Genomic DNA, 25,834 nt, shown 5'->3' with positions numbered 1-25,834 from the left:
TAGGTCAGAGAATGAAATAATTAGCAATTGGAAGTTTGCATGTTTTATAGGAAATAACTTTACTTATATGTCATGTTCAATATTTACTTGGAAACCTGAACATAACTTTAGGAATTTCAAGAACTTGAGATCCAACATTTTCAAAGAACATTTATTTAGTCCCTGCTAACTTTTGGGGGCACTATGTTAAATATTTTATGTATGTTAACAGATTAATCTATTTACCTAAGATTACAAAGCTAATTTCAGTGGCAGAATCAGGAATAGAACACAGATCTCTGGAATCTCAATTTAGGGTGTTTTAAATTTCATATGTCATTTATTTGATGGTTCTAAAATAGTCCAGAAATTTTCTTCCTTTCTCAGTCTTAATCTCTATATTTTACAAAAGAAAAAAAAAGACACACCGGCAGTTGGGAGAATGTCCTTCCTGAAAATGGTAATCATTGTGGTGCTTTGTTATTTTCCCTTAAACAAACTTTCTGTGGTTCTAGAATTACTTATGGAAGCAAACCATTTTCATGCTAAGCAGCCCAGAGCAGGTTTTGTAAGAAAATATATTAACGTTGGAGACTTTTCAAAGTGAAGTCATGGAACATTTATTCTGTTTCTTAATATGACTAATGATTGACCTGTAGATTTATGTAAACACTCTAAAGAACAAAAGGGGAAAGGGGGAAAAACCTCTGCTGCCAGCTCCAAGGATCCCTGTTAAATTCAGACAGTCATGGATGTAGAAAACAAACTTATGGTTACTAGAGTGTAAGGGAGGGAGAGGTAAATTGGGAGATTGGGGTTGACATATACACACTATTATATATAAAATAGATAACCAATAAGGACCTACTGTACAGCACAGGGAACTCTAATCAGTACTGCATAATGACCTATATGGGCAAAGAATCTAGAAAAGAGTGGATACATGTATGTATATAACTGACTCACTTTGCTGTACAGCAGAAACTAACACAACATTGTAAGTCAACTATACTCCAATAAAAATTAAAAAAAAAAAATTGGCACAGTCCTGCAGAGAGGGGCCACACAACACTCCACAGTGGCTGTGCAGACGTTGTGCAGACCTTCAAACACACAGTAACCAGCCCAAGCTGATGACTCATTAAGTTGTGATGGAGACACTGACAGTTCCAAGGGACCAAGGGTTTGCTTCCATTCACAGCTCCAATTTTTAGAATCAGTTTGATCTTCTCCTCTTTGTCTTCTAATTTCTCCAAATGGCCGTGGGTGTGACCCAAAGGAGAATGGTTATGCGAAGACAACTTCTTTCACTAGCTCCAGGGTTTTTTCATTTATTTTTAAACTTTTTGTCCAGTAGCTCAGTGATTTTCAAACTGATCATTAGTGAAGCATGAAATCAACTTAGTGGCTACATTTTGAGATCTAATGGAATAGGCTAAAAATATTAGCATTGTGAGAAGTAGGAGTATTTTTTTAAATTTATTAATTAATTTATTTATTTTTGGTTGTGTTGGGTCTTCGTTTCTGTGCGAGGGCTTTCTCTAGTTGCGGCGAGCGGGGGCCACTCTTCATCGCGGTGCGCGGGCCTCTCACTATCGCGGCCTCTCTTATTGCGGAGCACAGGCTCCAGACGCGCAGGCTCAGTAGTTGTGGCTCAGGGGCCCAGTTGCTCCGTGGCATGTGGGATCTTCCCAGACCAGGGCTCGAACCCGTGTCCCCTGCATTGGCAGGCGGATTCTCAACCACTGCACCACCAGGGAAGCCCAGAAATAGGAGTATTTTTGAAGCTTTCATGTCAAATACATGTGTATGTGTGTAAACTAATACGTAAATTCCTAGAATGCTTACTGGTCAAAAAATGTGAAGGTCACTGCCATACATATTTTATATGATGGGAGTTCCTGTGTTATTTTAAATAATTTTTAAAGGGTGGTGTAATCTCTTTCCCAAATTTGATCTTTGGGTTTGTGTCCGGCTACCATTCTTTAGTTTTAGACAAATCTAATAGCAAATAAATGCATGCACTGTCATCTCATCACTTGGAATTAGTAGAAAGCGTTAGCATTTTATCTTACATCTGCATGGAAATAATCTCTGGATCTGTTCACTTGTGATCTGGTGTGGAGAGCACTGGTGAAGAAGGTCACAAATCATTTTTATTTAGGTGTTTTTACTTGGTTTTTGTACCTTTGCTTGAGAGAATTATTTTCAACCAATTATTGACATTTAAATCCTTGACAAAACAAATTTGATGTGAATATCAAGTTTTCTAGTGTTTTGTTTTCTCAGGTTAATGTGACTGATCTAAAGAAATTACTTAGAAAGTAGTATTAGCTTAATGAAATTTAAATATAACCTATCCAATCATAGCTCTTCATAGATTTAAAATAAACTTCTGGCTGGAGTACCTTAGCATTAATAATGTATTAAAATATATTTCATATTATTTGGATCTGTTTTGTTTGAGATGGTTATAACCATTTATCATTTATCTCATCTCGGTTTCTTTTCTTGCATTTTCAGCTAAAATTGACCAAGAAGCAGAGGAGAACTCACTGACAGAGACTCATAAATGGTGAGCAATTGTTTTCTTTCAATGTTTGTTCTCAGAGTCGACTTAGAAAGTGCTTAGTGTGCTTCAGTTCAAGGAGTCAATCATTAGCTCAATTTTTATTCTCAAGCATAAAAGAGAAAGAAACTAATTCAATATGCCCTTTGATGATACATTGGATTTCTGGCTTTTATTTTATAACTCTGGTTGACATATAAATCTGTCAAGTATCCAATTATTGTGACTAGCTTAGCATCTTCTCTGTAGAATAGGATTTAGCGCTGTAGAAATATAAGAGAAAGGAAGACAGCAGGAAGCTATCTCAAGAAAAAAGGGTGAAGGGTTTGGTTATAAGACACTATTGAGTTTCCACAGCTGGGCCGGCACCCTGAGTTCCCCTTGCATAACCCTTACTTCCAGAATGGAGGTTTGCAATCACGGGTGAGCATAGAAAATTATCTCAGAAATCTCTCTGCTTCTCTGCATCGATCTTCTCCACTTCTTCCTCTCTGTGCTAGGCAGGCTTCTCCAGAAAACAGAGCCCATAGGTGTGTGTGTGTGTGTCTGTGTGTGTTGTGTGTGTGTGTGTCTCTGTGTGTGGTGTGCATGGTGTGTGCAGGGTGTGTGTGTGGTGTGTGTATGTGTGTGTGGGGGTGTGTGTGGTGTGTGTGTGGGGGGGGTGGGGTGTGTGTGTGTGCACACCTAGAGAGAGAGACATTGATTTTAAGGAATTGGCTCACAGCAGGCTGGAAATTCTGCATGTTGTTGATGTTGTAATCTTGAGTCGGGAAGCATTCTGTAGACAGAATTCCTTCCTATTTGGGTAACCAGTCTTTTTTTCTTAATTCCCTCAACTAGATTGGATGAGGCCCATCCTCATTATGGAGGGTCATCTGCTTTTCTCAAAGTCTACTGATTTAAATGTTAATCACATCTAAAAAATACCTTCACAACAACATCTACACTGGTGTTTGACCCCAGACCAGTTACCACAGCCCAACCAAGCTGACACGTCAAATTAACCATCACAGTCGCTAAAGAAATTTGATTACTCTTGAGGGGAAAATGTTGATAACAGAGGTTCTTTGCTATTACTTTATGAGGCAAGATCCTGTATGTCTGTGAGCAGATATCACATACATAATAGTTGTATTTCAGGCAAATTGGTAAACAGAATTGGCCAGTTTCTATCAAAGCTAAAACCAAGGTGAAGACCTTAAATTATAACAAGCAGGAATTTCAGTTAATTGTATGAAAGAAATTCTGGCTAAGGACAAAGTTGTTAATAAAAGAGTCATCTTTATAATTTAAATAATTAACTCTGAAATTCAAAAATAAAAGTAAGAATTATGGATCCTGTGAAACATTCCTAAAAGAACTAAGTCTCTGTACCATTTCTGTAGCAATGCTGCATGGTCTGGACAGCAGTCAGTAGTAATTCTCTGCAGGAGGCGGTGTGGCCCTGGCCTGTCGTGTGTGATGGCTGTGCCTTGGGGTCCAAACCCTAACCCCGGGACAGCAGTGACTACTTGGTGAGGGAGAGGTGTCAGGGAAGAAGACGTTATCCTCTACCCTTCTAGGTTCTTCTGGCTGGTCTAAGAATTAAACTGACATGAGACAGATTAACAGGAGAAAATCACGGAAAAGTTTAATAACAAGTATACATGGGAGAGACCCAGGAAAACTTAAATACCACCTTCAACGAAAGACAAAAGAGGATGTTGTGGTGGTACTGGTTTAGTACTTCAGAGGGGAGGAAGGCAATTCACAAGGAGACAGAAAAGCAGACGCTTGCTAAACCAGTGTTTGCTGGGCCAGCAGAGATGACGGGCACAGAGTGGACTGATGTGCAGGCCCTGCCAAGAGCCACCCCCCACCCCCATGTTCTTGCAGATACCTCTGCTGAAAGCTCTATTCCAGGAGCAAACCCTCTATCTATGTTCTTTGGGCAGTTAGGGGCAAGGTCAGAGTTTCTTCCTGAGTCTTTTGGTCCTTGATTGTTTTCAGCTCGAAATAATCCACAAGCCCAAGAGACATTCTGGGGTGGCCCCTGCAAAATTAAGTCAGATAGTGTTTGCCAGATGCTGAGCACTTAGTAAGTGACTAATAGATGTTAATTGCTGTTATTTTCACATTATTATCATAATCAGAGATTACAAAATGGTGGGTGGTGGAAGCAGAAAGCAGAGTCAGATTTCAGAATCAGGTGTGTGTTTATCTGTGCGTTCTGTGTTCCTCACTGTCTCTGCTGAATCTGGGATTGGGCCGCCTGGCAGCATTATTAGAGCATAGATTTTGGTGTCAGATCTGTGTATCTGCACCTGCTCCAAACTGCTGGAACTGTGGCTCCAAGGACTTACCATAACTTTTGAATCTGTGTCGTTATCTGTGAAATAAACAATACACACATGGTGAGTGTGTAGAGATCAGCTCAGGATAATTAAATTTTCCGAGTTAAATATATGTGTAGGAACCTGCCTCCTACGGGTTTTTCAAAATCCCCTTCTTTTGGATTCACCCAAACACTTAAGCTTCGGAGACTGATTTCCAGAGTGAACTCTCTTCCCGACTAACAACCATTTCACTGGAGAAAAGGATATAAAACAATCACTTAACATTTCTAAAACACGTTCTAAGGGCCTCCAGCAAATGGGAAATCATTCATTCAAGAAAATCTGCTACATTTTGGTGAGAACAGCGGGTGGTGGCATCTGAGCCACGGCCGTGGATGCCCTTCGGGCCTCCGGGCCGGCTGTCCTCCCCCGGCTGGGCCCAGCCCTCCAGCCGCTGTGTGCTGAGAAGTCCTGTTCTAGACAAGCGTGTGCAGAGGATGGGGCTCCCTTCCTGAATGCACCCCCGGCTGACGGGGTGAGGCCCTCCCTCGCCCGGGAAGGGCGCTCTTGCTGAGCAGCATGGAGTCCCCGCTGGGGCACGTAGGCCAGCACCCTCCTCCGGCTTCAGCTCCCGTGTGGAGCCCTGAGATCCTGTCCACAGCGTTGCAACTCCGTCTGAGGGGACCGACTCTATTGGAACAGAGAATTCCATGCAGGAGGCCTCGTGGAAAGCAGTGGAGGTCTCGGCGGAGGACAGTTAGGAGGACCCACAGCTCGGGGATGCAGAGAGTGACCACGGGGTGGCCCAGTGAGCAGGCAGCCGAGAAGGAGCCTCCGGGGGCTAGGCAGGGTGAGAGAGGCGGCCCTCACTCATGGGCCATCAGACCAGGGTGTGGAGAGGACTCGAGAACATTCCCCAAACTGTGTCCAGAGCAATTGGCAGATGCAGGAAGCCTCCTGACCGGGGGCTCCCGCACAACTTCTGACCAGCCACGGTCTGCACAGTGCGCTGCTCTGACGCAGGGCCAACTCCTAGGAAGCCAGGCTCAAAACTCAGATCAGGCGTCTGTCTGCAGTCTGTCTAGTAGCCACAGAAGAAGCACACATTGTTCGCTGAGGTCATGCTGCTCCCAGGACCATGGGGACGAGCAGTGGATGCCCTCCCTCCTGCCGCGCTGAGGTATGTCACTCGGCCAGGCTGGGGGGCTTGTCCCAGGCTCCAGAGTCTCAGGTCTCCTTCCCAGGGGTGAGGCCCACTCCCACCCCCCACGCTGGGCCACTAAATGCTCTCTCCACCTACATAAATTTTGGAACCTAAAGCCTCGGGCTTTGGACTTCCTCTTTGTGCAAAAATACTTCTACCCACCCCTCACCCCCAGCCCCACCTCCCAAAAATTTTTTAAGTGAAGCACACACACTCTCACTCTTTATTTGATCTCTAGATATTTGAGCTGCCTCAGCAAGGCCCTGAGGGAGGAGAGACCAGGCTCACATATCTTCTCAGCCTTCCATCCCTTCTTTTATTTTCACTTTATTAGAGGTTATTATGTTCAGTGTGTCATACTATTAAGTCAGCTGAAATCCATTTGGGGGTAAGATGGTATATAAGCATTCTACCTGGTCTGCATATTTAAGTCACTGCTGTTAACCAAAATTTCAGAACAGAGACTTGATTGAAATAAAAAGGTGTTTATTTGGGGTTTGTTAGGACTGCAGCCCAGGAGACACAGATTCAAAAAGAATTTGAATTGTGTTCCACCGGACTACAAAATGGGGGAAGCTTATAAAGGCAGAAAACCTGCAAGGTTACATAAATTGTCAAGAATTAAAATTGGAGCTGGCGAGAAGTAAGGGTGCTTGTTAATAACTAAGGACGCGTGGGATCTGAAATGGTTGCATAGTTACAAGGGGAGAGCTTGAGACCTTAAGGGTGCAGCTGGCAAGTGTTATTCTGAATACGGCTGGTTGTGTCCTTGGACCTGGTGCAGTTCATAGAAAGTTCAGGTTCTCAGTAGGGCAGAGACCTGTCTGAGAGCTGGTCCTCAGTGGCCACCTGACTCCATTTCATGAACCTCAACTGTCATCCCTCCAATCGTGATTTCAGTTTGTCCTCACAGCAGAGCTGGCCTTCCTCATTCTCCTGTCTCTGTTGGCCCTTCATTGGGGCAGTGATGTTATTACAACTGAAGATGATTACTTTTACTTTGGACCTCACAAGATCCCAAGTGACAAATTGGTGGCAGATGTATGTGCTTTAATTTCTAGAATGGGTTGAGAGTCATTTACAGATAATTGTGATCACTGAGTTGGGCTATAAATGTCCTGGGGATATTTTCGATACCAAAATAGAAGTTCCCCAATGGTTTTGAGGCCATTTGGTGTTGTGTATTCCCACCAAGGTCGCTGTGAAAGAAGGTGGCCAGTGTGGTGGCCGGGCCCCGATGGTCCACCCCGAATGGCACCTGGAAAACCACGCCAAGTGTGGTTGGAAGCCTGGCTTCCTCAGCCTCCTCCCACCATCCATCAGGTTGTAGGGATGGAATACCTTGCTTTTTACAATATGCAGAGTTTCCTCAGGTGTGGATAGTAAGAGGTCTTACTAGAGAAGCATATTTGTGTGAAAATCTGCTGTAAACTGCACAAACTAGTTATCGTCATGCTTTGAAGGGAATTTTATACTCATTTGTCTTTATGGTTGAGTACTTAGAAAACAAAAAGTCTTGACTTTTAGTCATTTTAAAATGGATAGTGAACTCTTATCAAGAAATTGATTAGGATTCTTTTCTGTGGTGGAATATTATGTGTTTTTCAGGTCATTTTATGATTCCCTAAGTAAAGAAAAATATTCAAAAGAAACAATGGTTAGTAAACTTTTAAAGCAAATCCGATCTTTTTTTATATTCCATTTGATAGCATAATAGTTTTATGTGCTAATTTGTCTGTTTACTCATGCAATTTTGCTATTAATCTGAGAAGTGGGACTTTAAGTTCCTATTTCACATGAACAAAAATATGTAACTTTTAGATAAATAGTTTGACCAAGCTCTTCAGTTCTCCCAGAAAGTAAGGTGACTGAGCAGATGAGTCTTGAACCACACACCCCAAACCCAAATCCACATCGGACAAGCATGTTCTCATCTTCAGATGATTTCCTGGGTGAGCCAGATGGATGTCTTACAGGGTGGGCTTCACCAGAATCCTGTTCTGTCAGCTGCATCCCCATTGAATGTGTTTATTTCAGACTCTGCTTTTATTTTCTTTTTAATTAGCATCCATAGCTTTCTTCAATTGTGGGAAAGTATCACCAGACCAAATATGATGGTTTTTATTTTCCCACAGAATTAGTCAGTGTCTGTATCGGCTCACAGGCAGAAATATAGCAGTTCCAGATTTGTCTAATAAATGGCCATTCCTTTATATCTAAATTTAAAGAATAATGAGACTAGGAGTTATAAAATTGACTTCTCACACTCAGCGGTTCTTATTTATAAATATGGCTAACTTCAAAATTTTCTTAGAATTTCTTCTTTTTTTTTTTTTTTTTTGTTCCATAGGTACAAACCATATTTTATGGTGAAAATGATTTTGAATTAGCAAAAGAGCAGATTTTCTTTTATTTTGTTTCTTTTTCTTTTTAAATTGAAGCATAGGATTTACAGTGTTGTGTTAGTTTCAGGTGTACAGCAAGGTGATTCAGTTATACATACCTATATATTTTTTCAGATTCTTTTACCTTATAGGTTATTACAAAATGTTGAGTATAGTTCCCTGTGCTATACAGTAGGTCCTTGTTATTTATCTATTTTATATATAGTAGTGTGTATATGTTAATTCCAAACTCCTGATTTATCTCTCCCCCTCACTTTCCCCTTTGGCAACTATAAGTTTGTTTTCTATGTCTGTGTGTCTATTTCTGTTTTGAATATAAGTTCATTTGTATCTTTTTTTTAGATTCCACATATAAGTGATATCATATTATATTTGTCTTTCTCTGTCTGGCTTGTGTCACTTAGTATGATAATCTCTAGGTCCATCCCTGTTGCTGCAAATGGCATTATTTCATTCTTTTTTATGGCTGAGTAATAGTCCATCATATATATGTACCACATCTTCTTTATCCATTCATCCATCAATGGACATTTAGGTTGCTTCCATCTCCTGACTATTATAAACATTGCTGTGATGAATATTGAGGTGCATATATCTTTTCAAATTATGGTTTTCTCTGTATATATGCCCAGGAGTGGGATTGCATGATCATATAGTAGTTCTATTTTTAGTTTTTTAAGGAACCCTTGTACTCTTTTCCATAGTGGCTGCACCAATTTACATTCCCATCAAGAGTGTAGGAGGGTTCCCTTTTCTCCACACCCTCTCCAGCATTTATTGTTTGTAGATTTTCTGATGATGGCCATTCTGACCAGTGTGAGGTGGTGCCTCATTGTAGTTTTGATTTGCATTTCACTAATAATTAGAGATGAGGAGTATCTTTTCATGTGCCTTTTGGCCACCTTTATGTCATCTTTAGGGAAATATCTATTTAGAACTTCTGCCCATTTTTTGATTGGGTTCTTTGTTTTTTTGATATTGAGCTGTATGAGCTGTTTGTATCATTTGCAAATATTTTATCCCATTCTGTAGGCTGTCTTTTTGTTTTGTTTATCATTTCCTTTGCTGTGCAAAAGCTTTTAAGTTTAATTAGGTCCTACTTGTTTATTTTTGCTTTTATTTCCTTTGCTTTAGGAGACAAATCCAAAAAGATATTGCCACAGTTTATGTCAAAGAGCGGTCTGCCTGTGTTTTCCTCTAGGAGTATAATGGTTTCTGGTATTACATTTAAGCCTTTAATTGATATTGAGTTTATTTTTATGTGTGGTGTAAGAGAATGTTGTAATTTCATTCTTTTACATGTAGCTGTCCAGTTTTCTCAGCACCACTTATTGAAGAGACTGTCTTTTCTCCATAGTATATTCTTGCCTCCTTTGTCATAGATTAATTTACCATAAGCACATGGGCTTATTTCTGGGCTCTCTATTCTGTCCCATTGATGTACTTGTCTGTTTTGTGCCAGTACCATACCATTTAGATTACTGTAGCTTTGTAGTATAGTCTGAAGTCAGGGTGTCTGATTCCTCCAGCTCTGTTTTTCTTAAGATTGCTTTGGCTACTTGGAGTCTTTGTGTTTCCATACAAATTTAAACATTTTTTGTTCTAGTTCTGTGAAAAATGCCCTTGGTAATTTGATAGGGATCGCATTGATTGGTCTGTGTTTATGTGGCTTAGGCTGGCATACCAGGCAGGCTGCAGCCTGGTATTAAAACTGAAGTGATAGGGAATATCTTTGTAAAACCCCCAAACAATTACATCATTCTATTAACAATATTGATAAAGTAAAGTAAAGTTGGAGTTTGTATTTTCCAATTTGGATTTTTTTGTTAACTACTTGAAATCCTGCCAGGAGAGTCACCATTTGGAGGCCTGCAGGAGGAAGGCTTCCAGGGGAAATTGGAGAAAACTGTCTCACACCTTCCACTCTCAGGCCTTGGTGTGCATTTTAGGTACAGCACTTTTCTTTGTACAAAGGGGTTTTCTTCTGTAGCTACATTATTCAACTTTTTATAAAACCCACTGACTTTCAACAGTGTGGGGCCCTCTGACACCCTGTGCAGATTTGCTGGCCTTTGTCAGTTATAGAAAACATTCTGAGGTGGTAGTCTGTACTGAATTTTTTTATGTTTTAGCTTTTATGCATTCTGAATAGAACGACTTTAGGACCTTCTGCTTTAGAGAATTTGGTATGTTTCCTTTCAGTTTTGGTTTGTAATTATAAAGGGGGGAAATGCATCAAATAATTTCTGCCCTTTTGCAAAGTTTTGTTTTAAAAATGGAAAATTTCCTATTGTATAGGGTTGATAAAATCTTCCCCACTCCAATATTTTAAAATATATTTGGGCCTAGTCTAGGCTAAAGTGTTTCCAGAAGCTAAGTTCTCCAACTTAAAAGAGGTTAGAACTCCTAAAATTTTGTCCTCTATAAGCAAGAAGAAGAGGAGTGAAGTTGCCACATTTTTATTAAAGATTCTTATCCCTGTGTTCTTGCAGGGTGTGGGGAGGATGAGGACCCAAGAGAGTACACACAGTTTTGCCCACTGTTTTGTACTTTAGAGAAGAGAAAGTAGTAGAAAAGCTAAGGGATAATAATTTAAGATAACAGGTGTATTCAAACATATTATGATTCAAAACTATTAGGATTGTACATTTTGAGAAACTATGCTTCTAGCATAGTAGATGTTCTAGAAAAAAAACCAGTTGAATAAAAGTAGTCACTTTCTGATTGAAGGAAAATATTTTTCTGGGTAGAATGAAATTAAGAGAAAAATGAACAGTTATAGGTGACTTTATCTATAGACATATTTCATAAGGCAAATTAGAAATCTTCTTTAGAAGATTGTCATTAGAGGGGAAAATTTGGTTACAATTTACAGAGAACCACCTTAAATTAAGTAAAACCCCAAAAGGATTTCTCAGAGGCCTCCAGAATCCAAGGAAAAGGGAAATAGCCTCAGGCGGATGGGAACCAGGCAGGGGTGAGCGCAGGGCCCAGTCCCTGACCAGGTTAGAGTGGAGTGGTTAGCAAATCCTGGTTCCACTTTTTTTTAAGTTATCTGATTTGGGGAAATTTATTGAAACTCTGTACCTCCATTTCCTCATTTCTAAAATGATAAGAGTAATAGAATAGTACCTGGCAAAATGTAATTACCTGATATTCTTCTCACTTCATGATTTTTACCATGCGAACCTGCCACTAATGACCCAAGTCTGAATATTCTCTATAGCTATTATTGCAGATTCTCAAAAGGGTGGATCTGATTGACTTCCAGACAGGAGGCACGGGCTCGAGAAGTCCAGCTCGGGCTATGAGTGCAGCAAGTCTTCTAAAGCTAAGAAACAATGGCACGTTGACTTGGGGGTGTGGGTAGTGTACCAATAAGGGTTAAAAAGAGATACTTTTGTGACTAGTGAATGACTGTGTATAGGTTGACTTCTTTTTCTTTGTGGGAACTTTTATATTATAAAGCACATCATCTCACTTTGTGACTACAGTTGTATACATCAGATGTGAGTAAACTTATATGAAAAGCAGCATGAAGAGTTGTTTTGCGTGGCTTGCTCACCATTTGTCCTGAGAGGCAACATAGTTATGGACTTAGACCAGTGGAATTTATAGCTGCATTTACCGGGCAAACTTTGCGTCAGAGTTGGAGGGAAACCACTGCCTAGATTCTGGCCCCACTGAAGTTGTGCGTCTGCAGGAAGCATCCCGGAGGAAGACAGCAGCACTCCTAGGCCAACCGCAGGCTCATCTGTCTTTCTGATCTCGGTTTTCTTCATTTGTGTGGGAGGACAAAGCGGTCAAGTAGATACTGTATTTAACACAGTAGCTAAACATGCAGTAGATATACAACACACACAGCTTTTCCCCCAGAGAGTACGCATTTGTTTACTTTTCAAACAGTACTTTCTTTCAAAGGTCCAAGGTTTTCCCAGGTCCTCTCCTCCCCGCTCCTTCCCCAAGCAATATCAGCCCACCCAGGTAAGACCACACGCCCTGCTCCTGGCCACAGAGACTCCTAAGGAGAAACATTAGCATATTTGCAATGAAAATACATTTTAATCCCTCTGGTAATACTGTGGTGTGGATATTTGCATCTATACTGATTTTTGAAGGAGTAAGAGTATAATTGGCACATCAGTCCCTAGATTCACATGTATGATGCGGGTTGCTTCCCGAAAGTTGCCTAACCTTAGTGTGTATTCTTTAACCCACTAAAACATTTCCCCATGTGACTGGGACTTATTTTTAAAGTTATGATAATATATCTTCATAAAATAATTCATAAAGTCTTTTTGGTTTTGTTTGTAGTCTTTACATTTTTAGCAATAAAATCATTAGTACTTCTGGGAAAAAAATCATGAATTGATGAAAATTCTTTGATTTAATGATATTGAATTCAATTTTAAAAAATGAGAACTCAATTTTTAAAAATGAGAATATTTGACATTGGTTTTCAAAATTGGTCTAAAAAACCTATAAGAAAGTAGGCCAGAAGATTCTTGACTTTGAGTTACTCACCATCAAGAATCCACCAGAAAGAGAGCAAGGAGAGATAAAAAAGGCAATAGGAGATTGGAAAATAATTTCCGTAAATAGAAAAAAAAGGGGAAACTAGAAATAGGACGTGATAAAGACACTTCACTAAACATAAAGCACATCATCTCACTTTGTGACTACATAAAACATATTTTTTTCTTGTTTTATTCTAGAGTGTGGTGAGTCAATATCTAGTAGAGTGTCTTATCCCATGTTCTTTTTTTATGACCTGAAACTTAGACCTCACTCTTTTGAAATTGATTTCATTTCAAGCATTCGGTGACAACTGAAAGCTTGGTTGCATATTGGTAACACAGGTAGTCATTTATTTAGAGAACTTGAAATATAGGCCCATTAAGAAATAACCAGAAAATTATTGCTTCTGATATTTCAAACTGTGAATCAACATGCTCCTATAACCAAAAGATCAAAGCCCCTTTGTACCTCCAAGTCTACCCTTTAAAATGGAGATGGTTTTTCTTCACTTGAAGATCCTCAGATGCTCCAATGATGTCTTAAGAGAAACAGTGCCTTACAGGTTGACATACATATTTTTAAAATCTGTGTTAAGAACCTTTTAATTCCTGTCCTTACTCATGAATATAAAAATACAAATCTCATCTTTTTCAAAACTAATGCAGCTTATCTTTCCTTTTTCCCTTTGGTTACATTCCACACGTTCCTGGTTAGATAAGGATAAATAAAGATAATACTTCAAACCTATCAACTTTATCTGAAATATGTGTTTTATCAACTCTGCTATTTAAGTGGCTGAGCCATGTTCTCAGATACAGACTATCAGAATTTGGACCTCATGTTAAAAGCAGCCTCTACAGTTAGAGTATATATTTGCATAGGACATTTTACATTTTCATGCTGTTAAAAGTGCTTTCCTTACACAGTACCTGTAGAAAAATGTGAGGTTCTATTTTAATGGATTATGAGATCTAATTTCCTCATATAAATCCCTGGGGGGAGGGGAGAATCTCTTCCCTAACCTCTCCAATAACTTGCACACACACAGTTATTCAGCATTATAATATTTGTGTAAACTCTGTGAATTATCTTGTATTGTAGCATTTTAATAGAAATGACCAGATAATAAGGAAAACAATTAGCAAGAGGTTAAAATAGTCATAACTGTCCTTATTGCTTTGCTAAATCTGCAGTTGTTAAATATTACTATGTTGATTTAAGACGATGGCATTTTTTTCATAAACTATTATACATTTCAAGGTCAAAATGTACTAGGAATATAAGGGGATGCATATCTAAGTAATTTTTTATGTTAAAACATTTTTTAAAATCAGTAACCACAAATAACTACCCACTCTAGTACTATTTTGATTAAAAAAATTTAAAAGAAAACTAAATGTCAAAATCCAGAACTTGGTAGCTTATTTCAAGTATAATGTTTATCATTTGATGCAGAATAAATTTAATGATGTTAATTGTAAGATTTATAGAACAACGAGTGAAGGATGGGACATCATGTCTCCCAGATAATAATTCATAAATTAGAAAAAAAGAGAAGGTTTGCTGCTAGCTGATACACAACATATAAGCATAAGTATAAAAGGATACTGGCATTTTAAAAAATGTTATTTCTTAATTCCATCCCAAAAAAGACATATTTAGGTGCCAGCTCAGAAGCAAAACACTGCCTTTAAGGTTTTCTGTTTGCAGTTTCTCACTGGCTAAATCTAGGAATCTGAAAAATTGACAGTCAGTGACAGAGCAGCAAAATGAAGGTATTTTGAAATAGTGAACAAGGTGTTAGCATTCAGAAGGGGAAAATCAAACTTAGGATAGTGAGATTCTGCCAGAAGTAGATCTAGATTTCTAGATTTCTGCCTCAGGCCATTAACCAAATAAATTGCAAAAGGATTAAGGAAATAAACATTAAAATTGAAACTTTAACCAGAAGAAAATAATGGGAAATACTTATAGGGTTTAAATTGGGGGAAGCTTTCCAAGCATGGTAGCCACAGAATATCAATGTTTATTTCTATTTTTGTTACTATTTCTAAGTTATCTATTGTTTGTTGGTGTTCTCCTAAGTAACAAATTGCAGAGGATAGGTAGTCAAGTTAGTTTAGGAAAGTTTTTTCCTAAAAAAACTTTGTTTTTTTGTTATTGTCATATTTTCCAGGCATACATTGCTTCTCTGGTTCATTTCACTTTTTTATTTTTTATTTTTTTTTACTTTTGGATGTGTTGGGTCTTCGTTTCTGTGCGAGGGCTTTCTCCAATTGCGGCGAGCGGGGGCCACTGTTCATCACGGTGCACGGGCCTCTTACCATCGCGGCCTCTCCTGTTCCAGAGCAGAGGCTTCAGACGCGCAGGCTCAGTAGTTGTGGCTCACGGGCTTAGTTGCTCTGCAGCATGTGGGATCTTCCCAGACCAGGGCTCGAACCCGTGTCCCCTGCATTGGCAGGCAGATTCTTAACCACTGCACCACGAGGGAAGCCCTCATTTCACTTTTGATCAATTTTCATTTCTCCAATGTAGGTGGAGTTGAAAAAGTCAACTAGTACCACCAGACTTGTAACAAAAAGCAGCCACCTCCTGCCCCACCCTTCCTTACATCCATTTACCTTTCTCTTAGCTGTTTCCCCTCGTATTTTCTGCCATATTTCTCAATAATAGCCTTATACGACTACTTCATTATTTATTTATTTAACCATTATCTATTAATTTACCATAAAGGTAGTTGAAGTTTTAACTCACTTTGTTGCCATACCAAGCTTGTGTCAGCTCACCAATGCACAGCAAAGTCAATCTACTGACACCGGGTTGTGATGAAGGAAAGTAGAGCATTTATTGCAGGCGCCAAGAAAGGAGAACAGGCAGGTCATGCTCAAAGGACCTGAACTCCCTGATGGCTTTCAAGGCAGGGTTTAAAAGCCACATTAGGGGTAACAATGGCAAAGTACATGATCATGTCGTGGACATTCTACTGACTGACTGGCGATGAGGTAACAGGATGATGTTTTGAGAATCTCTATCATCAGTCTTCTGGCTCCAGTCAGTCTGGGGTCTACAGGCTTGTGGTCAGCATGTAGTTACCATCCTCCACCGGGTGGGGTCTTAGTTCCTACAGAACAACTGGAGGATATACATCAAGATGTTCTGTATAGCCCCCTGAGGAGGCACTAAGGGTCCTGTGACTCTGAGTTATGGCTGAACTGCTGTTCATGCTATTACTTTTCTTGCTTGACTGCTTTTCCTTTGTTTCTGCATTTTCTCACTTCTCTAATCATTCACTACTTGAGTCTCCTCCTTGCAACTCAGTTATTGAATTCTTCATTTTGGTTTGGTTCTTTATATTTTCTAACTCTCTGTTGAAAACAAACTTCTCACTCTGTTCATCCAGTCTTCTCCCAAGTTCTTTGGTCATTACTTTCATTACCTTGAACTCTTTATCAAGTAGGTTGCCTATCTCCACTTCACTTAGTTCTTCTGGGGTTTTATTTTTTCCTTCGTCTGGAACATGCTCCTCTGTCGCCTCATTTTGCCTAATTTGCTGTTTTTACTTCTATGTATCTGGTAGGTTGGTTACATTTCCTGACTGGGAGAAGTGGCCTTTTGTAGGAAATATCCTGTGGGTCCCAACAGCACACTCCCCTCTGGACACCAGAGCTATATGCTCTAGGGCTGTCCCTATTGGGCGGCATTGGTCCTTCTGTTGTGGCAGGCTGACTATTGTGCGTGGTCTCATAGGCGTGGCTGGACCCTGGTCCTTTTGATTGCCAGACCCTGCCTTCTGCTGAGGCTGCTGGCTCATTGATGGGCGGGGCTCTGGCCCAGGGACTTCTGGTGTGTGTGGGCCCCCCTCTAGTGCAGGTGGCCATGATGAAGCTGTAGATGTCTGCTCAGATCCTGTGTTCCATACCTCTCAAAATGCCTGGATATTTCCCTTTATCCCTGAGCAGTAGCTGCAGAGCCCTATGGAAAAGGACTGAGGGCATCAGTACAGTACATGCTCCCCACAGTGTTTCAGGGTCATCCCTTTTGTCAGTGGGTTCTGGATCTGAAATCAGCACAATTCCAGTAACTGAGCAAGGGATCTTGACAATTTATTAAAGCAACTGCCCTTATCCTCCTGTTCCTTTATTCTTGCCCTTTTCTTTGGTTGTAGATGTTAAGCAATGTCTTTTTTTTTTTTTTTTTTTTTTTACCTCTAAGGATACCATGATCTAGTAACCATCTCCACACTCCCTATAGGGAAGACCCCTGTCAGTCACGATGATTACTGTGGTCCCCAGGCTTCTGGCCACTGGGCTTCACCATTGGCCCCTGTACTTCTGGGCTCCATCATCCCCATGGATTTGAATGGGCTCAGCTGTGATCTCTCCTACTGGTTTCCCTGGCCCACAGCACAGAGCAACCTCAGCGCCTCTGTTGCCAGTGCATTCTTGATAGCCTTGATGTGTGGTGGGCCCTCTGGGACCTCCCATGGAGTACTCCTTTGCTCAGTGTTCTGGACTCGTGTGATACACACAGGCATGCCCACTGCCCTCAGCCTCTTCACTCCCTGCTCTGCCATTGTCCAGGACAGCTGAGTCATGCCTGCTCTCCTCTGCCTTGGCCATTGCTTACTCTAGGCCTGTAAGAGCTGCCCCCAACTCCTGCCACTACACGTGGCTAATTCTTGCAGCAACTTGGGTGTATAATCTCTTTTCCTACATCAGGTCTAGCACTTCCCTAGCTGAGGTGCTCACCTTTACTAGAGAAGAGTGGGGCCCCTCTACAAACTCTTGACAGTTTTAGGGATCTGTAGGGATGACTGTCAGTTATCTTCATTGCTTGTTTTGGGATCCCAGGTTTTCCCAGCCAGGGTCTGACTTTAGCTTAGCAGACCTGCTTGGCTATGCATCTAAATGTCTCTGGAACTCTTCAGTCTGGCTGTTAGATCTTCTTTTTGTTGTGCAGCTGTTTCTGTTCTCTCACTACAGGTGACAACTGCCTCTTTCCAAACCACCAAGTTGCCCCTAGTCTTTAACTGTCTCTTAAGCCCAGGGCCTCTCATTATCCCTCTGCAGGGTGTCAATCCAACCTAGCCATAGTCAGCCAATTCCACTGTCTATGTGGCATTGTTCTCACCATGTCTTCAGTAGCCTGAATCATCACACCTGCGAGGACATTCCCACACAAGGATATTTTTGTAGGCACCTTGGTGATATCTTTAGCAGTTCATAGCCTCCAATGTGCCAGGATCCACCCCACGTGCCACCCAGGACAGTAGGGTGGTGACTGAATCTGTCCCAGACCTTAACTTACTGCTTGTTTTCTCAGGCTCCTTGTGGCTCCACTTATGTTATTTCAGGTTCTCCAAGAAGCAGGTGCCAAGACTGGATTTATTGGGAAAAACAGGAAGAGATCCAGAGGACGGTAGGGCAGCTGTTAGACCTGGATGCAGGTCCAGCTCCCATGGAGGAGAGGGAAGGAAAGAAGACTGGATAGCAAAAGTCTCAGACTGCAGTGCAGTTACCAGAAAGTTTTGGCAAAGCCGATTGGAAGTCCTTCAGCCAAGTTCGCCTTTGAGAGGAGCCTTGTGTCCCCTAGGGTGGCACCGGCACCAGCACCCTGCTGTGTTCACTCACTGGCTGGGGGCAACCCTGGGCCTCTGTGTAAGTGAAATGGCTGACCCCAGAGCACAGCAGCCGAAGCCCTCGGTCACTTTCGTTTTCCTCAGTTGGAACCTAGGAGATCTGAAAGATGTGTACTCGTGGCTGCCATAGACATGATACATTTTATTTCTCCTATTTTTAATACCTTTAAATTAACAAATATTTAATATTTTTGTCCCTTCCCAAAATAATATAACACCTTCAAATTATTTAACTTTTCTCACCACCACAAGTTGTTGATCAGTATTTTAGGTCTGTGTGTGTGTGTGTGTGTGTGTGTGTAAGATGTGACGTCTGTGTTTAGGTTCCTTTTGTTTGTTTTTTGCATATAAACGGCCAGCTGTTCCAGCACCATTTGTTGAAAAGACTGTCATTTCTCCATTGAGTTGCCTTTTTTCCTTTTTCAAAGATCAGTCAACTATATTTGTAAGCGTACTTCTGGACACTCTATTCTGTTTCATTGAGTACATGTCTACTCTTTCTCTAATAATACCACACTATCTGCTTTATAATGAGTCTTAAAATTGGGTAATGTGAGGGCTTCAACTTTTTTCTTCTTCTTCAGTATTGTGATGGCTATTTCAGGTCTTTTTCCTCTTCCATATCAACTTTAGAATCAGTTTGTCAATATCCACAAATAACTTGTTAGGATTTTTATTGGAATTACATGAATCAAATTAAGTTGGGAAGAACTAGCATCTTTACAATATTGACTATTCCTACCCATGTTCATAGACTAGCTCTCCATTTATTTAGATCTTATTTGATTTTTTTATCAGAGTTTTGTAATTTTCCTCATAGATCTTATATCTGTAGTTAGGTTTATACCTTAGTATTCCATGTTTTTTGTGCTATAGTAAATTATATATTTTTTAATTTCAAAACTTAATTGTTCAATGCTGGTGTATAAGAAAGCAATTGACTTTTGTATATTGACATGTATCCTTCAACCTTCCTATATATGTTTATAGGTTCCAGGAATTATTTTGTAGATTCTTTGGCATTTCTATATAAACATATTCATCTGCAAATAAAGGCAGTTTTATTTCTCCCCTCCCAATCTGTATACTTTTATTTACTTTTCTTGTCTTATTGCATTAGCTAAGACTTCCAGTATAGTGCAAATAGAAATGAAAGAGAGGGTACCCTAGCCTTATTACCATTCTTAGGAGGAAAGCATTCAGTCTCTTACTATTCAGTATGGTGTTAGCTCTAGGGTTTTTTGTAGATGTTCCTCCTCAAGTCAAGGAAGTTCTCTATTCCTAGTTTGCTGAGAGTTTTTATCATGGTGTTAGATTTTGTGAAATGTTTTTCCTGCATCAGTTGATATCATTACATGATTTTTTTCCTTTAGCTTGTTGATGTGGTAGATTACATTTTTTTATTTGAATATTGAACCCATCTTGCATAACTAGAATAAACATCACTTGTCATGGTGTAAAACTCTTTTTATTCATGTTTAATTCTATTTGCTAGTATTTTGTTGAGAACTTTTGTATCTATGCTCAAGAGACATATTGGCCTGTACTTTTTTTCTTGTAATGTCTTTATCTTGTTTTGATATTAGACAATTCCTGGCCATATAGAATGAGTTAGGAGCTCTTTCTTCTGCTTCTAATTTCTGGAAGAGATTTATCTTTTCTATAAAGATTTGGTAGAAAACTCACTAGAGAAACCACCTAGGTCTTATGGTTTCTTTTTGGAAGGTTATTAATTATTGACTTAATTTCTTTAATAGATAGAGATGTCTGAAGAAAGTTTTAGTAGCTGATGTCTTTCAAAGAATTGATTCATTTTATCTAAGTTATCAAAATTGTTGGCAAAGAATTATTCATAGCATTCCTTTAAATGTCCATGGGACTAATAGTGATAACCCTTCTTTCATTATTTACATTACTAATTTGTGCTTTTTTCTCTTATTTCTTTAGTTAACCTGACTAGAGGTTAATCAATTTTATTGATCTTTTCCAAAAATCAGCTTTTTCTTTTGCTGATTTTTCTCCATTATTTTTCTTTTTTTCAATTTCATTTATATCTGCTCTAATTTTTATTTCTTTTCTTCTGCTTCCTTTGAGCTTAAATTTTATTTTTTACTCTAGTTCTCTAAGGTAGAATCTTATTGATCTTAGAAGTTTCTTCTTTTCTAAAAACATTTTTTGCTATAAATTTTCACCTGAGTTCTGCTTTAACTACATCCTACAAATTTTGATATGTTGTACTTACAGTTCAAAACATTTTCTAATTTCCCTTGAGACATTTTCTTTGACCTGTGAATTGTTTAGAAATGATTTGGAGGCTTTGGAATCTGGGTAAGATGGCAGAGTAGGAAGACACTGAGCTTGCTTCCTGCCATGGGCACACCAAAATTACAGCTATTTACAGAACATCTACTGATGCGAAAAACTGGAAGATGAGGAGAAAAGAGCTTCTACAACTAAAGATATAAAGAGGGAGTCACAACAAGGCAGGTAGGAGGGGCAGAGATGAGGTATAGTCAAGACCCATACCCCCGAGTGGGTGACCCCAAACAGGAGGATAATTACAATGGCAGAGGTTTTCCCCAAAGAGTGAGGAGACCAAGCCCCATCCTGGGTTCCCCAGCCTGGGGCTCCTGCACCAAGAAGACAAGCCCCCAAAATGTTTGGCTTTGACAACCAGTGAGACTTACTTTCAGGAGACCCAGAAGGCTGTGGGAAATAGAACAGTAATTTGAAAGAAACCAGGGTCAGGCCCACCTGCTGATCTTGGAGAGCTTCCTGGAGAGGCAGGAGGCAACTGGAGCTGACCCTGGGGACATAGGCAAAATGAGTCAGATGGAGAAAGAAAAATATCGTATGATTTCACTTACATGTGGAATTTAAAAAACAAAACAAATGAACAACATAACAAAGAGAAGCAGAGTCATAGATACAGAGAAAAAATAGGTGGTTTCCAGAGGGGAAATGTTGGGGGAAGAGAGAAATAGGTGAGGGAGATTAAGAGGTACAAACTTCCAGTTGCAAAATAAATGAGTCACAGGTATGAAATGTACAGTGTGGGGAATATAGTCAATAACTATATCAATGACTATGTAATATATTTCTATGTAACTAGACTTATGGTGGTGATCATTTTGGTATGTATAGAAATACTGAATCACTGTGTCATGTAATAGGAACTAACATAGTGTTGTCAATCGATTATACTGCAAACAAACAAACAAACAAACTCAGAAAAAGAGAACCAATTTGTGGTTACCAAAGGCAGGGGGTGGGGGGATGGGAATTGGATGAGGTTAATTAAAAGGTACAAATTCTAGGGAAGTAATGTACCACATGATAAATACAATTAACACTGCTGTATTCTAAGCATTCTCATGACAAGGAAAAAATTTTTTAATATTTCTTTAATTTTGTATCTACATGAGATGGTGGGTGTTCACTATACTTACTGTGGTGTCTCACTTCATGATGTTTGTAAATCAAATCACTGTGCTGTACACCTTAAACAGATACAGTGCTGTGTGTCAATTATATCTCAATAAAACTAGAAGACAGGATAAAGAAATGATTTAGACAGTTAATTTTACTGTTATTGACTTCTAATTTAATTCCATGGTGGTCAGAGTGCATACTTTGTATGATTTCAGTTCCTTTCCCTCATTCCCTCACCCCACATAATTATGAGACAACACAAGACCTTTATATAAATTAAAACGGATGTCAGTATATCAGTCTCGGAGAGGGATCAAAATGGCAGAGTAGGAGGACATGGAGCTCACCTCCCCACACAAACACATCCAAAATACATCTACAAGTGGAACAATTCTCATGCAAAACTAACTGGAAACTGGCAGAAGAACTCCTATACAACCAAAGCTGCAAGAAAGATCTCCACATACCTGAGTAGCATGGGGAAAAAAGGCATTGGAACCAGATCTGCACCCCTGTGAGGGATCTGTAAGGAGGAAAAGGTCCACGTGGATGGACCCTTGCCCCAGAGAGCGTGCAGGTTGAGCCACAGTCTGGACATCCTGATCCTGGTGTCAAACACAGAGAAGACAAGCCTGCTTACCTGCTGGGAAATCTGCTGAGACAGATACAGGGCTGGAGAAGCCTAGACTCCAGTCACGAGCTGGCGTGCTAACAATCAGGGCGGAGAGAGCCCTGCGCTGGTGGCTGCCACCTTGCCGGACTTCCCAGTCCAGAGGGGTGGACACCCTGGGTCCACTCAGTAGCTACACAGAGACAGAGTGGGGCACCGGGGGTGTGATCTGGGCAGAACTGCAGAGGTTTTTTCATTGCATACAAGGGGTTGGCGGGTCACACTGGGCAGGCATTGTCAGCATGCACACAGGGCAATGCCACAGGAGTGCACAGCATCTAGGCGCTGAATCTCTGGCAGACAGGCCATGGGAGAGGACTTGTCTAGCTATGCAGAGACAGTCTGGGGGACCTGGTCTGTGATCTGGGTGGAGCAGAGACCCCCACTGTCAGCGAGCTCAGGAATACATAGTGAGAGAGCATCCTGGCTCCATCCACTACACAGTGCAGCCTAGCACTAGATCTGGGATGAACACAACAGAGAAAGGGATGCGACCTTGGGCTGCTTCTGAGCAGAAACACAGAAGCCATCACAGACAGTACATGGGTCCTCTGTGACTGCACAGGCCTCCCATGCTTCAGGAATCAGCTCCTTTGGGGCAGGGCACACACTCAAGGACAACAGAGCCTGATTTAACCCAACCCTCAGGGCTCCTACTCCAACAACTGAGGAGCAGACCCCCTGCCTCGCATCCAGCACAGACTCTGAACACCACAACACCAATCCCCCCTACCCCTCCACTTTCAAGGGGATAATGGTCAGCACACTCTGAGGAAAGACGTGGCTGGCATCCATGCTGAAACCAGCTGTTACACCAAAAATATTGGACACACACAGTCTACACAGGGACATTCCCACATAAAAACACCTTTTCAAGACCACAGTAGGTAACTGTTTCTCTTTAACTCAGAGAGACAATGAAAGTTAAGTAAAATGAAAAGGCAGAGGAACTACTCCCAATAAAAAGAACAAGAGAAATCCCTTGAAAGAACAAATAGTGAAACAGACCTCACCACTCTAACTGATCCCAAGTTCAAAAGGAGGTAATAAAAATGCTAAATAAATTAAGAAATATTAGTGCAGATCACTGTAACAGGGGTATAGAAGCTATATAAGTGAACCAATAAAAATAATTCAATTGCCAAGATAAAAGCCAATCTAGGAGTAATGAATAACAGGCTAAGTGACACAGAAGAACGAATAAGTTATCTGGAAGATAGAATAATGGAAATCATCCAATCAGAGCAGCAGAGAGAAAGATAAATGAAAAAAATGAAAGCAACTTACAAAATCTATGGGATAATATAAAACACACAAACCTACACATAATAGAGATTCCAGAAGGAGAAGAGAGAGAGAATGTGATCAAAAATGTATTTGAGAAATTATGACTGAAAATTTCCCAAAACTCAAGAAACAAACAGATATCCAGGTACAGGAATCACAGACGGTCCCAAACAAGATGAATCCAAACAGACCCATGCAAGACATATCATAATAAAAATAGCAACAGTTAAAGAGAGAATTCTAAAGGCAGCAAGAGAAAAACAAAGAGTTAATTACAAGGGAACCCCCAAAAGAATGTATATATATGTAAAACTGAGTCATTTTGCTGTACAGCAGAGATTGGACAACATTGTAAATCAACTATACTTCAATAAAAAAATATATATATAACCCCCATAAGGTTATCAGCTGATTTCTCTGCAAAAACTTTACAGGCCAGAAGAGAGTGGCATGATATATTCAAAGTCCTGAAAGGGAAAAACCTACAATCTAGGATACTCTAACCAGCAAGATTATTATTTAGAATTGAAGGAGAAATACAGGATTTCTCAGACAAGCAAAAACTAAAAAATTTAGCAATACTAAACCTATCCTAAAAAAAAAAAAGGGTGTTCTCTAAGTAGAAAAGAAGCAAGGATCTATAGAAAAGGGAAAATCACAATAAGAAAGTCAAATGTATAAAAGGAAAGAAGATCACTAAATAAACTAATACATAGATTAAAAAACAATTTAAAAGGTAAAAGTGATTATAACTACAATAAACAGTAAAATGATAAGCATGAAGATGTAACCTAAGACATCAAAATCACGAAATATGGGGGAGGGGAAGAATAAAAATGTAGATCTTTTATAATGTGGTTAAATGTGAATGACTATCAGTTTAAAGCAAGTAGATATACTTATGGGCCAGCATACTTGAACTCCATGGTAACAACAAATTAAAAACATGCAGTAGATTCACAAAAACCAAAGAGAAAGGAACTCAATCATACTACAAAAGAAAATCATCCAGTCACAAAAGGAAAAGACAAAGAAGAAATGAATATAGAAGAATTACAGAAACAACTGGAAAACAAGGATTAAAATGGCAATAAGTACATACTTTCAATAGTTACTTTAAATGTCAGTGGACTAAATGCTCCTATCAAAAGATGCAGAGTGGCAGACTGGATTTAAAAAAACAAGAACCTACACTATCCAGCCTACAAGAGAGTCACTTTGTGGCAAAGGACACACACAGATTGAAAGTGAGGGGACAGAAAAAGATAATTCATGCAAATGGAAACGACAAGAAAGCAGGGATAGCAAGATTTGTATCAGACAAAATAGACATTCAAACAAAGGCCATAAAAAAAAAGAAAGGCATTAAATAATGATAACAGGATCAATACAAGAAGCTGTTACTCTCTAACATATATGCACTCAACATAGAAGCACCTAAATATAAAAAACAAATACTAACAGACATAAGGGAAGACATTGACAATGATACAATAATAATAGGAGACTTTAACACCCCACTGACATCAATGAACAGATCATCCAGACAGAAAATCAATGAGACAATAGAGGTCCTAAATGATATAATATACCAGCTGTACTTAATTTACATCTGCAGAACTCTACATCCAAAAAAAAAAAAACACACACAAAAAAAACAGAATACACATTCTTTTCAAGCACACAGGGAACATTCTCTATAATAGACCACGTTCTAGGTCACAAAACAGGCCTCAACAAACTTAAGAGGATAGAAATTATTTCAAGCATCTTTTCTGACTACTATTGTATGAAGCTAGAAATCAACCACAGAAAGA

The 25,834-nt window shown here is 39.8% G+C and overlaps 1 protein-coding gene across 1 annotated transcript in view; it reads left to right on the top strand.

Annotated features, from left to right (window-relative positions):
* Positions 1 to 25,834, top strand: part of FMN2 (formin 2) — a 294,117-nt gene that overhangs the window by 232,339 nt on the left and 35,944 nt on the right. The window contains exon 13 of the mRNA XM_059899583.1: positions 2,503 to 2,554. Within this exon, the coding sequence (XP_059755566.1) occupies positions 2,503 to 2,554 (52 nt within the window). The remainder of the gene's footprint in view (positions 1 to 2,502; positions 2,555 to 25,834) is intronic.

Source organism: Balaenoptera ricei, chromosome 16 (genome assembly GCF_028023285.1).
Source record: "Balaenoptera ricei isolate mBalRic1 chromosome 16, mBalRic1.hap2, whole genome shotgun sequence".
NCBI classification, from domain to species: Eukaryota; Metazoa; Chordata; class Mammalia; order Artiodactyla; family Balaenopteridae; genus Balaenoptera; species Balaenoptera ricei.
The sequence above is the reverse complement of the archived record's forward strand: the minus strand, read 5'-3'. Positions and strand labels throughout refer to the sequence as shown.